Genomic DNA, 17440 nt, shown 5'->3' with positions numbered 1-17440 from the left:
GTGTAAACTGCGCATCTAAAACTAAGTGCGAGAACCGAGCAGTGAGCTATGGAAGCAGACAATTGCGAACTACAACTGCGAACGCATATACGGCTATTGTGGATACTAGTAAGAGAACATCACAAATCTAAACCATCCCAACCCTCATCTTAGAGTTCATTCTCAGAACACTTGCTAGTGTTGTTCGCACTGCACATTTTATTCCAAGCGCGCGAACTAAACCAGCGACATTTGAAAGTACGATCTGCAACTGCGAATGTATACACAGCCATTGTGGATACCATCTAGAAGAAGGTAACTGAATGTCACCCGATATAGCAGCACTTTTTCATTTCTCCAATACCACCACCAAATCAAACCCAACCAATTACCTCTAAATTCCTAACCAAAACTCGTAATTCCACCTCAACAGTTCACTTCCAATCTATGCTACACACCTCTTAGCGACAACTCGCAATATCTCAATTTCATTTTCTAGAGTTACGCAGTTTGGAAGATAGGGCTCAGCTAGCGTGATGCAAACTCGTCACACGGGACTTCGCTTAGCGAAAGGGGGACAATCGCGTCTCCCCCCCGCGTACTAACGGAACAATGTAATCTGGGTTAGCGCCGAGGATGCGGCTTTGAATGAAGTTTTAGATTCTGTTCTTCACTCCATCCCAATAGCTACGAAAGTATCACACGTAGATTTAGAAAATGTTTTGAATTCCATACACAAGATCAAATAATCGAACCACCGAATACCATGCCCGTAGCCAGCCAGACACGCACATAAGCAACTAATCCCATACTCCATCCCTTCGAAATAACCCCCTGCCCCCAAAAATCGCATAGTGGCACTAGATCAGCCGGCCAAACAATCAAGTAAAGTTTCGTTAAACTTCAAACACACTTCCCCTGACCCAACACAAACCCAAAACCGTCCAGCCTAGATCCCCATCCCATGTTGACCAAGTAGAAAGATCCCCCATCAACCCCCTAACTTCCGAACCCAAGAAGGAGATACCAAATGAACCAAGCTACACCTCACACTAATCGCGTGCCAGAAAGCCTACTAACTCTACAACTCACTCTCTCCTCCAGCGAGTGAATTATATCGACTTTGGGAGGTGTCGAACGATCCCATGCCATAGATATCTTTTACTTCCAGTTTCCAGCCCCCTACTAAAGTCGTTTTCACAGGTTCTGTGGTAATGACTGTGGTGAAGAATGTCCCACCAAACCCGAACATTCCCACGCCTAAATGTTTCAACTCGCCGTGTGATGTGAAAGGACTCAGAATGAAGTAATAAGTCTATTCATATCCAACCCTCAAATCTATCATACGATCTAATCCCATAATCCAACGCCTACCACCTTGTATTTCTAGACCACTGCTCTTATCCGATCCCCCTTGTCCACTGATCAATCCCTATGATCTCCCAGCCCACACCCATATCCCAACCCTCACCACCAAAGATCCTCAAAACTCCAGCCCCCGCAAACCCATCCCTTATCCCCAATCCAATCACAACCCCAATAAATCCCCTCTAACCCCCTCCCACTCCCCTTTCCCATCCACCTCCTCTTTACCCTTACCCTTCCCACCACCCAACTGCACCCTCCAAAGCCTCTGCTCACCACACAAAAACAGCTCTGCCCCAACCCCAAAACAGAAATTCGCAACGCCCTGATTCCCCGGTACGACAATCTTCCCAATAAGACTACCGCCATCATTCCACACCTCAACACCACATCCCGTGCCCGCATACACATTACCTTTAGTATCGCATTTGATGCCGTCTGGAAGATGATTCGAGGCGTAGGCAAAAGTGCGTCGGTTCGTGAGATATGGCTGGGATGATGTGCGAACAACATCAAAGGCGTATATAGTAGCTGGCCTACAAACACACAATCAGCAAAGCCACAAAAACTTCTTCGCAACAAAACTCACCGCTGCAAATCCTTTCCCCCATCACCATACAACATTCCCGTATCAGTAACATAACACCTCTCCTCCCCCGGCGCAAAACAAATGCCATTACACCTTTCAAACTCGCCCGCCACAACCCTCAACTCCCCAGTATCCGGCTCAAACCTATACACCTGATTCGGCAGCTCCGGCCTCCTCCGAAACCCCTGCTCATACCCATAACACGGGTCCGTAAACCAGATACTGCCATCGCGCTTCGACACCACCACATCATTCACGCTATTAAAATCGCGGCCGTGCCAGTTCGTCACGAGCGCCTTCGGCGGCGCGTTGCGCGGCATATAGTAGATCCCGCCGGTACCTGGCGCGGGCGAGCCTTGCGCGCAGAGGAGGAGCCCGTCTTTGTAGTTTACGCCACCGTTGGGCATGTCGATTCCCTGCGGCGGACGCAGTTTCGCCCATTCGAGACTGGTTATGGTGTTTGAGGACGGGGCGCGTGTGAGTTTGAGGCGCGAGATGAGGATGGTGGGGTAGGTGGAGGTAGAGGAGGATTGGAGCAGGTTGGAGGTTATGTAGAGTTCGTTGTGGGCGGGGAGGTAGACGCATGCTTCGTGGAAGAAGGGGTTTTTGGAACTGGTGGTGGTGGAGAGGAGGAGGGATTGGGTTGGTGAGGGGCCGATTATGGCGTCGAAGTCTGGGGAGTAGGAGAGGATGGTTATGGCGTCGCCGGGAGGTGCTTTGAATGGCCTGGATATTGGTTAGTTGGGGTATTTGCGGGTTTGGGGGGATACGAACTTGATGCTCCCATTGCTTTCTGCGATTCGGTCCACATGCTGCTGGAATTAGCACAGTAGAATCTTCCTAAGAGACAGAACTTACGTGAACTTCAATCGGCAGCTCCGTTATATCTGTAGTGGTAAAAGTTGTCATGTTGTAAGTACCGCAACGTCTGTAAGCCCAAAGGGTTGTTGTGTCTTTCCGTACCCACGATGTTACACGTACGAGTGGGCAGACGAGTTTCAAGCGAAAAAAGAGGAAAGTGCTGAGCACAGCAACAAAAGGAAATAAAACTTACGTCAAGACCGGCCGTGGATTATCATTGAATTCTCCGACACGAGGTCTGAATTTGATCTACACCTTTCAATTTGTTGTTCATGCAAATCCGAAAAAAATAAAGTAAAAGTCGTTGAGGTTGAGAGCTGGAGGGGTGGCTTCCGAGGAATCCTATTGGCTGATGTTTTGTTCCTGGCTAAATCTTGTCCCTCAATCGGCCTTGGCCGAGGCCCATTTCACTTCTCTGCATATCTCTCCACTGTCGAAAGAAAGAGTATAGACAACGCAATTTTCGCATTTACTGATTATTGAATGTTACTTTTTACTCTTGATGATAGCCTCGCAATATACCAACATCCATGAGTACAACCTGAAGGTAGAGGATGCTGGCGACAGTCATAACTCATCAACCACAACCTCAAAATACAATACTACAACTCCAAATAAACATGGATATAATACACCTCCCAGCCTTGATATTCCAAAAATATTGCCTTTCTTGCTATCAAGTAGCAACAGCCTACGCAGTCAGAATACTTTGATAACCATATGGTGCAACCGGCAATCCAGTCCAATCACCAATGTTCCAATCTGAAGAATTGATCATTTCAATCGTATCAAGATCAAGTCCTGCAAATGGTAATCCAGCATACCCGCTCACGAGACCATTATTTTCTGCGTGTGATGCACTATCTTCACCCGGAGTTTCATTGCCATCCATTGAGACGGTGGCACCTGGAGTTCCCTTACTTTTCAATTGTTCCCGGAACGCCCAGTGGCAATCGAAGATGTGGCTAACGCTCATCCGGAATTGAATACGGAAGTCCAATGGATCGGGTTGTGTTGGAGACCATCGACCACCCGTGCTGACAGAACGCCAAAGGAGAGGAACTCTCGTGCCAACTCGTGATGCGAGATCATCCTTTTCAACGCTCATCTTTCGTGCTGCGAGAATGATACCATTGAACAAAGCCTTGCCGCGCTCAGTGTCAACGTTACCGGCGAACGAGCTATTGAGCAGCTTGACGAGAGCGAATGTAGATGAGAAGATAGTGTGAGCGATGAAGCTACTGCAATGCTCTAGAAGTGTGCCAGTAGAGGTTTCGTTATCCATGACGCCTTGTAGAAATACACAGATAGCTTTGTAAAGGTCAAGTAGCCCTTCATCATAAGCTGCGGTACCGCGAGGTAGGAGAAATGCGAATGCGTTCAAATGAACATTGGTGGCATCGAGGTGCAACTTAGTAATAACTGGATCATCAGAGAAGCATTGAGAGGAGCTCGTGGTAACTTACATGACAAGTGACCTGCTAAGCCTATTTCTAACCGCGTGTAGAGCGCTCTCAATGTTTCAAGTATACTTGCTCTTTCAGACTCCGCAACCAGCCCATTTGGCTGGTTATCGTTACAGTAGAATTCCTTTGTAAAAGTATTACAGAGCTGGGCCACCTTGAGCTGACCAATAAGCTCATCTGGAATCTGATGTGGGGAGAGGAACGTGAAATCCGAACCAAGGACACCTTCGTAAACAGTGTTTGGGGGAAGGCCTAAGTATGTGGAGGTGCTAAATTGGTCAGCAGCGCACAACAAGAAGGGCTAAGCCTCTCGTACCTTTGTGCTACAATATTGCAAGCTGCCCAGGTCATTAATCTGTCTCTTTGCTCCGCTTCCGACAACTCTCCCCGGAAAGGAATTTGAGCCCTGTGATCAAGATGCAACATATTCTGAAGCGCAATCTGCATCATCAAAGCACTCAACTGAGCCGTGGCATCTTTGGAAAGCGAATCGGTAGGTATAGGCCAAAAGCAGACAATGCATAGTGCCTTGACAATGTGATAAGGCTGCGGTGGTTCGGAAATGGCTGACCATAGAAGCTTGACATAGTCGGGAGTGAGTGTAGATCTCAGACTAGGTTCTCTTTCAAATCGTCGACCTCCTACCATAACAATTGACCATCCCAGGACCGGAGAAAGTCTGAAGTAGTGGTCTGGCCCTTGGTTTGGGTCAAGAAATGGTAGCAACGGATGGTAAAGAGTGAAGAACCTGTTCTTGTCAGCGGGATCCTTCAATTAGAAATATTTTGATATACTGCTTAAACAAATCATCAAGAAGTTCACCAGAAACAGTGAAATGGCCAAGTTCCCGATTAGTCGTCGTTCTGACAGAACCAGTTGCCTCTTCAGCAGAGAGAATAGAAGGGTCTTGGCGAGGCATAGGAAGGGCTCCCTGAGTCGCGCGTCGCAATTTCCATCTCAACTCCTCAATCTCGCGTTGCATCTCAGAATATTTACTTGAAAACATTAGCCAAACCTCTCTAAGAACTGTTAAGAAACTTACTCTCGTCTACCGACGCGTTTGAAAAGCGTATCCACTGTGCAATTCTTCCCCAACTTGCGACAGCGCGAACACGGTGCAAACGGGGATTGCACAACATCGCAACGCAACTACCAAACCACAAATCAGTGACCAAAAGCAACAATTAAACCCAGGAAAACTCATACCTTTTGCTGACGACAATCATTACACGCCCTCTTCATCGGCTTCATACCCTCATGGCTAGGGCCAACCCCTCCCATGTTCTGATCATGAGCTTGCCCATGATCCGGAGAGGTTCGGGCGTCGGATTCGCGGTTGATCTGAGGAGGGTGCGGCATCCGATTTTCCTGCGACATCCGACCCTCGTCTTGGATCGCAATCGGACGCTGCGGATTCGTGTTAAAATCCATGATGAGATTGATATGGGCATGAAGCAATGCAGCTAGACTCGAAATTTGTGTCGACGGGGAAAGGAAAGAGAGGAGGTTGCGCGATTGAAAATCGGCGTCGGTGATCGGACCGGTAAATCGGCTGACCGAGAAGGCTAGTCCTGAAATGGAACTCCCGGGCCGCTGGCAAGGATAGATTAGCCGGCCGGTGAAGGTCGCAGACGTGTTCGCCGGACCTCCACTCCCTGGTTCCAAGTTCGCATTTGCATGAATATAAAGATAAGATGTAGATAGAGTGTGTTTATTTACTAGCTAGGATACTTTTGGATAACTAGATCGAACCTCGAGCAGCAACAATGGTAAATGATTGACCTCCAAACCTAGCGCCAACCTGGAAACTATGCAAATGATAACAGCAATAGCTAAACCCAATCGATGCTAACGTAGCATGCTGGTATCTCAAGCACTCAACGGCCACGTACTTGTCATTCACCCCAAAAATGATATCAAATTTTACCAAACGCCCACTATCACATATGACATCGTCCTTTGCTCATCCCGCAGCCACTCACGCGTTGGTGAGCACGGGGAATTGGCGATGAAATATCTCCGTCCCCTTTCCTGCTTGCTTCTCTCGAGAATAGTTTTCAGTTGTCCTCGAGAAGTGGTGCTCTCTCTTGGTCGGCTGGCACAACGGCGCCCTCACGTCTGATAGAGAACTCTTTGCCAAAGATACCTGGAATCGCAATAAGAAGGGTGGCGACAAACAAGGTGGCCATAATGGTAAAGGCAAAGATCCATTGGAATGCGATAGTCTTGATGAAAAATTGGTGGACACCAAGAGATGCGGACAAGATGGAAAGTGCGAAACCCATAGTATAGTCCTATAAATAATTAGCATAGCCAAGTTTCAAAACATGACCAATTCTTCATACCTTGTAGACAATGAGGAAGAAGAATCCATAGACCAAGATTCCCCAGATTGCAACGTTGGCCAAAATCCTTGCTGCTAAATGATGAGCTCCAACTGCAATTGCACCGTTCCAGTACAGAGCCACGAATGTCCACGCAAGTGGTCCAGAAGCAACTGGGATGTGGATCCATCGAGATTGCGTGTTGTGGCGGAAGTAGAGCGAAGAAAGGTTGAAGAAATTGATAATGAGGAAAATCTCGGAGAGAATAAAGTGTCCCCGGACGAAGAGCATCACGAATGCAAATTGGAAGAGATTGTTGAAGATGAAGTGGCTTCCAACTCCGGCAGCTGCTTGGACGTGGGAAGAGTTGGGGGAGAACAAGTGCCACATATATCCGACTTGTAGGATTAGAACGGTGAGCCTGCGGTACATGTTAGTATTGTAGGGTTAATGACAACGCCGCTGGGAAAACGTACCAATAAAGCGATGCGATGATTGCATTTAGAGAGAAAGGTGTAGGAAACGCCTTGTTATGTCCCCAAATAGAGTTTCTCCATCCTTTCTTATCATCGTTGGGAATCCCAAATGTATAGTAGATACATGCGGTGGCATTGACGATCCAAGTGAGGATTGTAAGAACTTTGTAGGTCCAGATTGCTTGTACTGGATGGGTCTCGCGTCTCGCAAATGGGTTGGCTGTGGGGGATATCAGTATTGATCTGGCTCACATATACAGGCCGTAGTAAAAAACTTACCAGAGGAAGACATCTTGATGTAGGAGAATTTCTCGAGACACAGCTACTGTGAGGTTTCGATTCAGATTCTGGGACAAGTCGAAGTCGAATTGTCGTTTGACGTATTAGAAGAAACTGGAAGGAAGGGTCGTCCTATTTGCAAAGGCAAAGCTAGCGTAGGCAGCCGACTGGTAGAATGCACCTAGGAAACGTTAGTCTTCCCGCACATGCAACCAAGTTCCCAGGAAACGGAAGGTGTAACTTAAAGACTTACAAAGATCGCAATGATTCAACAACACCGCAAAATCGATAATTTCTAGAGTGAAAAGACTTCTTAAAAGATTCAAAGAGGAAGAGAAGATTTAAAAGAAATTCGCGGTCACCTGAAAATCCAAGGAAACACACCATTCTGTGACAGCTGTGACGTACTCTCACGTCCCACTCCACAGCCCACGGTTGGTTGTCCTTCGCCAAGCTGGTCCGACGAAGAAGCTCGCTCTCAATGCAGACTCCTCCACGCATATCTCGCCTCGACCATTCGCCTATCATCTGGATGTTTCCCCTTCCATATGTGGCACAAGAGCTGCATTGCAGCATTTGCAAGGCGGGCTCCGCGTTTCGTGTGGCGTTGTTTCCTGCTCCCAGTGGCTTAAGTGGAAAAGAAGAGAGGGGTAGCTCAAGGGGAAACTGCTCAAAGAAGGTAAACGCGGGGCAATAACCTGGTCATGCGGTGCAAATGGCATTTTCCATATGATATGCAATTGTTATCTTCTGCGCGCCTTTCAATTCGATCTCGATGTCTTTCGAGTTGCGTACGAGGTGCTGCCTTGTGCCTCGTACAGAGATGCACAGAAAGTCCTGGCGAGCATGGCGCAGGTGGTACGGCATACATGTTTTCGAACTCCTCACGTACGGATCGCCAGTTCAGTAATGCGTGTTCCAAGGAATCGGGGCCGGAGCTGTACCCGAAGGTGTACAAAAAAGATGGGGGTGTCGCAAAATTTATTGTTCAGATGTTGGCATGTGTTTTGCTTCGTGGAGTCGAGTATGGTCTTTGCGAAGGAGAAACGACTCCTCTTCTCGTATATGCATGGAGTGAAGAGTTTCTTCAAGAAGTGATGGAGAAAGGTTTGTTGTGGACTGCACAGGAATCTCAAGTTGCACAAGCGTCCAGTCACCTGTCACTTTTTACCAGCCACAGTTGGTCCAGGGTCTGAAGTGCTTCCTGGTTCCATGTTGTGATCCACAGTGATCCCGCCGCCTAGGTACCGTCAAACATCTCACAACTATTATTTATTGGAAAGGATATTGAAAAGGACATCAAGTTTAGAGCTGCATAAGGTTTCAACTTTCAATTGTATACCGTAGCGAAAGTTGACCACCAAAGAAACAAATGATGGTAAATTATGAGACACAACTGAGCTGTGAAGCCATGGAAGACGGTCAAAGGTATGGATGTGATTTATCTAATTTAGTCCACCCAATCTAGTCCACGATCTACTTCTATTGTTTTCCCAAATTATACTCATTAAAGAGATCAAACAAACGGAGTAAATCTACTCCTGCGTTTCCTCTGGTGGTGTAACGACCGGCTGGTGAGGCAACGCACTTGTGCAATCAATCATATCAACATCCGTCACACCAAGCATGCCCATCTTTTCCATCCTAATGAAATTAGCATCAGCCCATTCTCACATCAAGCAGCCATTCAAACTTACGCAGGAACAAACTTCTCCTCCCAAAGCGTGACATTCCCAGCGAATCCACCAAAAATAGCAGCAGTATCCCGATGTCGCGAAATACTAACGTCGCTTTGGAATGTGAATGGCGCAGATTGTTCTGCTACTTGTTGGTAGAAGGTTATGTCCCAAGTGCCTGGCGTGGTATCGAGCGATGCTCCAGATTGAGATTCATCCTCGAAGAATTGGTTCGCGCAAGTATGAGCTCCGATTAATGCGGTCAGGTCGGTATGGTCTAATCCGCGGGCTGCGAAGGAGGCTAGGAGCGTGTCTGCTGTGAATGAGGCTTGCGGGATGTCGGCTTGTATTCCCCTGGATGTGTTAGAGTTAGATGCGAATAGTTGAAGATTGACTTACTGTGTGTGAGAATCTGTACGACCGATTTTGATTCTGGATTGGGGTCCATCGGTGCAACTTCTTATTGCATGGGCTGTAAAATTTAGTAAAAGGTCTAGACTGAGCTCGATCTCGGTCTTACCAGCTGCAAATTGGATCATATCTGCATTTCCAACCCCATATCTCGCTACTTTATCTTGCAAAAGTGCCACGATATCTTCCATACCTCGACTTACTGGCCAGTCAATCTCATTGTTGGTGAGCAAAGAGCCATCACAAAATCCTGGACCAGGGAAGCAATCGTGGAATGCTGCGCGTATTGCAGCGCGAGCTATCTGTTCACACCCTTTTCCTCCTTCGAATGCTCCTGATAGCTCCTGCGTAATTTGGCTCCAGACTGGCGGACAGGTCGTCTGGCGCGGTAGAAGTGTTGAAGCATAAGCAACTGTCGCAGCTATGCTCGACCAGGCCAGGGCTGTATTAAGATGCATTTTGAAGGGAAAAATTATGACAATCTATCAAATGAAGAGTCCTTAGCTAGCGGTGCCAGTAGTTTGTACATCACACAAATCCATTCTGATTTATATATTCTCACATGCGACAATTACCACATTGAAGGCAAATCCAAAACAAACGCGTTGAATAAGCTTACAAAATGTTGAGGTGCAATTGGCCAGTACGAAATCATAGACATAAGCTTCATTGAAGTTGCTTCATGCAATGATTTCTGTCATCATAGTGACATTCGGCTCGGGTCTGAAAATGGAAATACGATGCAGCAAGACCAATGACATTTTGTAATTGACGATATGCCAAGACTTATACGAAACACAAAATGTAATTCAGGAAGGTGAGATTTGAGGGATCTCGGTGAGGATAAGAAATGTCCAGATAGACTGGATTGCATCGGATGCGTAGCTTGACAAAGGTAAAAAGTCCCATTTTCAGGAGCTCAAAACCTCATAAGTTTACGCCTCCGTTTGGAAGATGGTAACGATAGCAGATACGAAAAGGGTGTAGCATTTGAGACTGGAAAAAAGATTGGCGGTATTTTTGAATATAGATGTTTGCATCGAAGAAGCAGCGGATCTAAAGGAGACGACAACATGCACTTTGAACATTTCTAGATGCTTTTTATCGTTGCATTGTCTGACACACAAGGTAGAGGCATTAAAGACGCCTCCGGGAGCACGTTAGGGATGCTTTGACAGGTTAAGAAATGAAGCAACACATAGGATGAAGACAAGAATGGGTGCAAATTACACCCACATCGCAACAGGCGGTGGAGATAAAGGAAGAACTCTCCAGAGACAGAAACCATCAAATTTGTGAACAAATGAGGACCGAACAGGTATCGTAGGACCCGCCGAGCACTTGAAAGCAGAATAGTGTCGAGTAACAAAACACATAGTCTAGCAATTGGGATGATATTTTGGAACTGATGCAGGTGTTGGAAAAAGTACGTCTTGATGAATTTCGCGAAGTGATCGTCGGGAATTTTGCCAACGCGTCAACCGCCCAATCCAAGTCAACACAACCACAATATTTTGATCCTCTGCAACGCCCACGATATCACTTGAGAGATACGTTTTCTCATAATATTTTAAAGAAATTTCAACCTAAAATACCACGTTAAACCTTCCATAATTGTCCATCAATCATACCCCGCAACGACTTTGTTTACCCCCACCAGGGGACCTGGATAGCTTTCTCCAGACCACACAATGGCTGCAAACGCAGACGAGTCGCAGATTTACCCTCTCTACGATACAACCTTCTCACTCCACCGCGTTTCTCCCTTACACACCGGCCTCGACGACCCTCTTGACGATGCCATCCTCCGCGATCAAGCCCGTCGATTCCGCGACATCCTCACAGGAGAAGTCCTTCGCGGCGTTCGAGTCGGAACTGACAACGAGGACTCTACCTTAGCACATATGGGAGCTTTGCAGACGGTTACATGGACACAATTGCCATTCGAGGAGAATTGGAATGGGCAGACCGGGCAAGTCGTGGGGGACGAAGATACAACGGTGATTCTGAGTGAGAGTCGCGGATTGCTTTTGAGGATCGCATACGAGAAGATGGAGTATACGGCTATTCTCTTGAGGGATATCAAACCTGGGGATTGGGATGAAACGAACGTTGGGGAAAATTCGGACGTGGATGGGTTTGAGCACTTCCCGTTGCTGTTGCTTAAAATGCCTGTATCGCTCCGCGATGCTTTTACGGATTTTCTGGCTACGACGTTCGATGCGAGGATATCTGCGCTTCAATTTCCAAGCTCCTATGTTACAACAGCGTTCGAACAATATCTTGCGTATGTCTGTGTGGATGAAGAAGGAGAACAACTCGACGCGCTGGAAAGTACTCGGGCAACGAAGAATGTGATGGGTGCCGTGGAGGTGTTCATCGGATTCAATCTCCCAGGCGGTTCTTCCGCGCTAAAAACAATGGACATCAAGCTCTCACGAGATGATCTACCGCGGATCATTGCCAGAGGAAAGGTTGCGGGAAACGGACAGGAAGATACACCTCTCTGGAATGCTTTGACGGCATATGTGAACGCACATCTCGCTCTGGATCTCAAGCACGAAAGAGTAAAGGTCATAAGGATTGCGTGCGATGCCTTTGTGCTGGGTGCGGAAGGGAAAGTCAAATTCTTGTATCCTGGAGCGGATGAGGATGTTCACAGTGCTCAGAGAAGAGCTACGAGGAGACTGGTAAATGGGTTGATTGAGGCTGCAAGAGGAGGCTCACTAGCTAACATGCGACCGTGATGTGGGAAGTGCAGAAATTGCAACCAAAGCGATCGTCACTCTTCCCGGCAATGTGGAATCCCAAGGAGTTGAATTCATGGATATGCCAAGTCGAAGGAAAGGAAACTGGACTGCACGTGATACAGCATACATGAGGTTCTATCATCGAAACAACTGTCAATCACGCCAATATTCAACTTGCGTATCTAATAACCCATTTCAGCAAGCCGAGAAGAAATTCGTGTGCCACCTGAATATTCCGGATGCATGCCCCATCGTGGCACGACTACCAGGGACTACAGGTTGTTGGTTGACGTTTATTATGAGTAGCGGCAACTCGGCTAACATGACCCTGAAGTGATACAAGTTTATATTAAACAACCGAAAACGTTCTACCGTTATATGGATGCCAGGCAGAATTAGTAGTTTGCAACCTTCTCATGCATGTGTATGCATTCTTGCAGAGTGGGATCCAAGCCACGTCACGGCACTTGTATATCTCGGAATCTCCACCGACCAATGTTTCATGATATTTTTCTGGCATTGGATGTTATATCAGAAGGAATGGAGATAGTCAGACCTCGATCTGAACCGAGTTTCCGAGAAATCGCAGATATCTTGTGGCCGCGGGTACCATTGACAGATCTATGCCTGGGAAAGGTTGAAACACATCCAAGTTGTCCAATCCGGTCGGCGACTCACAATAACGTTCTACAACGAGAAGAGAAGATTGGAATAGCTGTTTCAGTCCACGATCACTGGACGACAAATGATGATACAGAGTATGGCGACAATGGCAATACTGTGAAAGAGCCCCGTCTGAACGGTGATCTGCTGTCGTGCGAAACTTTGCACGATTCAAAAGATGTCAGAACTTGTTATTCGGGTCTTTTGCCAGAGACAAATCGATATCAATTGTCAGATCGGCCAATCCATTTCACCAAGCCATTATCGAAGACAAACCTAGCTCAGTTGCCAAATTATCAGCAACTGGCGTCGAATGTTGGGGCAGGGCACTTAGAGGAGCGCTGGCTTGAAAAGCCTCGAGATGGAAGACTGGAGGAAGTTGCAGAGACCCAAAGCAGAGACAAACTCAACACGCAGGAAAAGATAGCAAAAGTTATAGATGGCGCCTTCGCTATTGCGAGAACTTCTAAATCGGGACCTAATGATTCATCACAGGCTCAAAGCACTGTGCGATCGTTCAATTCAAAACGAATATTTAATCGCATCGCTGCCAAAGACTGGACATGGCCCAAGCCTGAGCTCTCGCTTGGATATAAATGTAACCCCATCGCAGGCACGGAGTGCTGGGAGGCTATAGGGCCAGCTACCGATCTTTTCACTTTGATTGCTGGACCCATCAAAAATCTGCTTGATGCCAGAGTTGATGATCTTGAAGCTCACGAACATGTTGCAGGAGATGTACTTACGTTCAGCATGTACATGGTTGGGAAGGATGCATCTGTCGCGAGGCCAATGCTCTTGTTCGTCTGCAAGAGTTTAAAGGTAAGAAAACGGGCGATTAAGTTTCTGAAGGAAAGCAAGATCTTGAACCCCTATCCAGAGATAAGGGTAGCGAATTGCTCTTCTCCGCCTTCTGTTTATGGTGTGGGCTTTTTAGAACTGCTTTCCGGGGAGGAACTGCCCAGTGAGACGACAACAGTCGGAAAATCTGGGATCGGTATTAGAGTCACTGATGATTCACAACAAAATGATGCGGTTTTAACCATCGTGGCTGTCGTAGGGTCATTGTCGTTTCTATTGTTTACCTTGTTTTTCGTTCTCATTTTCTTTCGGAGAAGGAAACGCCGGCACATGGCCGATATGGCTGAGGTTGATCGTATTGGAAACAGTGAGTAACTTAGTGTTGAGAGCCCCCTTAATGGAGTAATCAGATCTGACTCGCTGCGAAGCTGGTCGTTCTAGTGAATCTTTCGAGTATTATTCTCCAGCTGCTATTCGGGGTCCACGTACGGAGAATGCACACCAATTCGAAGTCCAACAGGTATCTCCCTTACGTTCAAGGACTCTTGAATTTTGTGCCATCAGGCCACAAATGCGGGAACCGACACACCAATCATTGGATATCGAAGCAATCCCAGCCCGAAATTGTACAATTGCAGTTGATTCGAATGCCATGCAAATCTCAGGTCAGTCAGCAAATAAATATTCCGTGCAAGATTTCAGGATACAGCAAAAATTCTCTTTCGAAAGAAACATTGTCTGCGTATTATCATATGTTGCAGGTCTGACGGGACGCCTACTCATGGTAGCATAATGATTTTGGGCTCAAACCTATATCTAGTCAATTTTTTTCTTTGAGTTATTATACAATAGTGTCTCTATTTGAAGTGCCCAATATGCCTTTTTGGGAAGAAGCGTTGAGAAGCGCTTTTCTGACAGTTACGGGAGGTGTCCCGACAGTCTTGCAATTAAAAGTGCATGGCTGCCAACAAGATTCTCTAAGCTTATGTAAAAACTAACGGATTAAAGGCACAGTTGAGCACTCGAAATCCTCGCGAACCGTCTTAGCTCGCAGTGGAACATCCGTCACTTGTGTCTCGACCGGACGGCACGCGACTATTGGGGGTTGCGTAACGTGCAAAGGCATAATGTACGCAATGACAGCGGCCCATTTGTTTGAAAGTCCTCATCCCTCGATCGGGAATAGCATCAGTCAGGCTGATGGTCTGGAGGATGATTTCGAATTTGATGATGATGACGATACAGTAGATAGTGAGGACGACTCTACCAAAGTCGAATTCGACAGTCGCATTAGCGTATCTTCAACACCGTCACAAACCAGACCCGCTGGCAACTCCATCTCTTCTTTTCAAACTCAAGAGATGAAGCTACGAGCTACTGTACTTGTTGCTCAAGGCCGCAACAACGAGAGTAAAACTTCACAAGTACGCTTAGTATCAATCATATCTTCTGCGCGGGAGGACTACTGGCAAGAGTCTGTTGCTATGGGAAGTTTTTCTCCATCTATCCCAGATGAAGAAGCATTGTCTTCAGCCATACCTGCTTCCCACCGGCAAATACAGGATCATGCATCATCGATTAGTTCAGATCTCGGGCTGGACTGGGCTCTCATTAGATTACCCTTTGCAACTGGGCATACTTTGTCTTTGTCTCCACTCGGCATCAAACAAAAAGTTTCAAAGACACTCCCAATCTTTATTAGTCGGGGCGCCAGTCGGACCTACGGATTTATTTCCCAGACCCCCTCTATGATCAAGCTCTCCACGGGAGCCAAGTTTCAAGAAGTTTGGAGTGTCTACCTAGATGATGATTTGCGTAAGTAGTCTCCTGCCTTTATCGATCCAATTTCCTGATTTGAACTTACTAAAGCTCAATAGAAAAAGGGGACTCGGGCTGTTGGGTCTTAGATGCTGTAACTGGTGCTCTTTATGGACACATCGTCACTGGTGTACCAGGGGGTAAGTTTGCGTATGTAGTGCCAGCAGTAACTATTGCCAAGGATATAGAAGAAAAACTTGGTGATGATGTTGCATTCTTTTTTTCAGACGTTGGGGCTGGGGTGTTGGGCGCTCTGCGAGGGGGATGAGAAACTTAACGAAAAGTAGACGTAGACGAGGGCTGTTCTCAAGGTACTCTGGATTATGAAATGATTGAAATATTTTGGCGCTAAAGAATAAAAGGGACGAAATTACATAACCGTTAGCATCGCAAACAATTGCTGCCTCGTCTTGTGCATAGAAGGCAAGATCTTCTCGAATGCAAGCTTACGGCGCAAGTTACATCATATAACGTTCACTACGAGACGCTTGGAAGCTCGTTCCATGAGTACCCTCGTCTCTCGTCTCACCAAGTTCATTTCATCCAAAGTTTTGCTTCGCTTAGGGTATTTTGCCGACAGCCTCGCCCCCAAATCGACATTATAAGGTCATCAATGACCCATCTTGCAGTCTTAATGTGTAAATTGCTTTGGAGTCAGCGGCGTTATTCGATAACATACAAATGTTTTCATTACTAACATCCTGCAGATCCAGTCTCCCAGACATCCACCAACTTTCCACACTTCGAATTACTGATTTAGACAAGCAAAGCATATTATCCGGATTCTTCCACCACAGATTCTCAGAGCATGCGGCTAAGTCAACCAAATACGAGGCTTATTTCTCTTATTTCGAAAATCAGTGGCGGCAAGCGAAACAAAATGATCATCCACACTACAACACCTTCAATCGGGAAGTCATTTTCGCCGTATTGAGACAACTTCAAAATGGCTATTCGAAAGAAGACATCAAGATAATGGCACCCGTCACCAATTACGGAGAGACGGGAAATTTATATTCACACGAGCAGGTTGACAGTATTGTTGATCTCGTAGCGAGATTATGGCTCATGATAAACACCGAAACTACATTTCAGGGTATAACAAGCCAGACGCGAATCACCTGGTCCTCTGGCTCAGTCAAAGACCTCTTGGCATCTCATTTCCAACACGAGATAATCTTGACCGATTCAGTCAAGCTCGAGAAAGTCTTCAACGCACGGAACATCGAACGAATGACCGATGTGAAGATTCAATGGACGCCAAACTTGCTCGATCATCTACGTTTCAATGAAGATGGTAAAATACCGGTGCTTAATATCTTCTACTGCGTCGATTTCTTGGACCTGCAAAAAGATAAGTCCGTATCCCGCCTCTCTTTACTCAAACACACTCACGCCCGTAGTCCCCTCTTCCCTCCCCATCTAGTCAACGAAACCCTCCAAACCCTCTCCCTCCTCCTCCCCACCCACGACCGCTCCACACACACCTGGTTCCGTACCCACACCCGCCAAAACCCCAACCTAGACATCAACCTCCCCTCTATCGGCCACCTCACCCTGCAACACCGCCAGATCGCGCATTTCAGGTACTGGCACGACCGGCTCGTGGTTTTGAAACAGTATTTCGATGAGAGTCAGCCGAGGACGGTGAAACAGTGGTGGTATGATGATCGGAAACGCGTGCAGTGGTTTTGGGTTGCGATGGTGCTTGTGGGCGGGACGTTTCTTTTTGGATTGGTGCAGTGTGTGGAGGGGGGGTTGCAGGTTTGGGCGGCGATGGGGGGAGGGGTGAGAGGGCGGTGGTGAAGGGGTGAGAGAGTGTGATAGGAGGGTGGGATTTAGGGGGGGCTGTGGTGTTGGGAGTTTGCGTTGCTGGGAATCAAGTCGGAACGGAGAAGTGAGTCGCTGATGATTCTTAACTGAGTGATTGTGCTTAATAGTAGGATCATGACTTTCATGGCCCTGACTCTCACATGGCGTCA

General features: G+C 47.0%; 6 protein-coding genes across 6 annotated transcripts; 2 read left to right on the top strand and 4 right to left on the bottom strand.

Moving 5' to 3' along the window:
* Positions 1-1507: 1507 nt before the first annotated feature.
* GLAREA_09440 (Calcium-dependent phosphotriesterase) lies at positions 1508-2842 on the bottom strand (the record flags this gene model as incomplete). Its single annotated transcript, XM_008086037.1, has 4 exons — positions 1508-1880; positions 1934-2659; positions 2708-2745; positions 2792-2842. The coding sequence occupies 4 exons, from the start codon at positions 2840-2842 to the stop codon at positions 1508-1510; spliced, it is 1188 nt and encodes a 395-aa protein (XP_008084228.1).
* Positions 2843-3485: 643 nt separating this feature from the next.
* On the bottom strand, positions 3486-5691 carry GLAREA_09439 (Zn2/Cys6 DNA-binding protein; the record flags this gene model as incomplete). Its single annotated transcript, XM_008086036.1, has 6 exons — positions 3486-4216; positions 4261-4529; positions 4577-5008; positions 5055-5255; positions 5303-5409; positions 5467-5691. 6 exons carry the CDS (start codon positions 5689-5691, stop codon positions 3486-3488), a joined length of 1965 nt encoding a protein of 654 aa, XP_008084227.1.
* A 626-nt stretch (positions 5692-6317) lies between these two features.
* Positions 6318-7352, bottom strand: GLAREA_09438 (uncharacterized protein; the record flags this gene model as incomplete). Its single annotated transcript, XM_008086035.1, has 4 exons — positions 6318-6554; positions 6606-7005; positions 7061-7280; positions 7340-7352. 4 exons carry the CDS (start codon positions 7350-7352, stop codon positions 6318-6320), a joined length of 870 nt encoding a protein of 289 aa, XP_008084226.1.
* Positions 7353-8874: 1522 nt separating this feature from the next.
* GLAREA_09437 (Heme-dependent peroxidase) lies at positions 8875-9884 on the bottom strand (the record flags this gene model as incomplete). The annotated part of the gene is made up of 4 exons (XM_008086034.1): positions 8875-8983; positions 9037-9369; positions 9415-9487; positions 9536-9884. The coding sequence occupies 4 exons, from the start codon at positions 9882-9884 to the stop codon at positions 8875-8877; spliced, it is 864 nt and encodes a 287-aa protein (XP_008084225.1).
* Positions 9885-11117: 1233 nt separating this feature from the next.
* On the top strand, positions 11118-12173 carry GLAREA_09436 (uncharacterized protein; the record flags this gene model as incomplete). Its single annotated transcript, XM_008086033.1, has 1 exon — positions 11118-12173. The coding sequence occupies one exon, from the start codon at positions 11118-11120 to the stop codon at positions 12171-12173; it is 1056 nt and encodes a 351-aa protein (XP_008084224.1).
* Positions 12174-12671: 498 nt separating this feature from the next.
* On the top strand, positions 12672-17264 carry GLAREA_09435 (uncharacterized protein; the record flags this gene model as incomplete). The annotated part of the gene is made up of 5 exons (XM_008086032.1): positions 12672-14007; positions 14069-14305; positions 14649-15455; positions 15518-15608; positions 16166-17264. The coding sequence occupies 5 exons, from the start codon at positions 12672-12674 to the stop codon at positions 17262-17264; spliced, it is 3570 nt and encodes a 1189-aa protein (XP_008084223.1).
* Between the last annotated feature and the right edge of the window lie 176 nt (positions 17265-17440).

This window comes from Glarea lozoyensis, assembly GCF_000409485.1.
Source record: "Glarea lozoyensis ATCC 20868 chromosome Unknown GLAREA4, whole genome shotgun sequence".
NCBI classification, from domain to species: domain Eukaryota; kingdom Fungi; phylum Ascomycota; class Leotiomycetes; order Helotiales; family Helotiaceae; genus Glarea; species Glarea lozoyensis.
The sequence above is the reverse complement of the archived record's forward strand: the minus strand, read 5'-3'. Positions and strand labels throughout refer to the sequence as shown.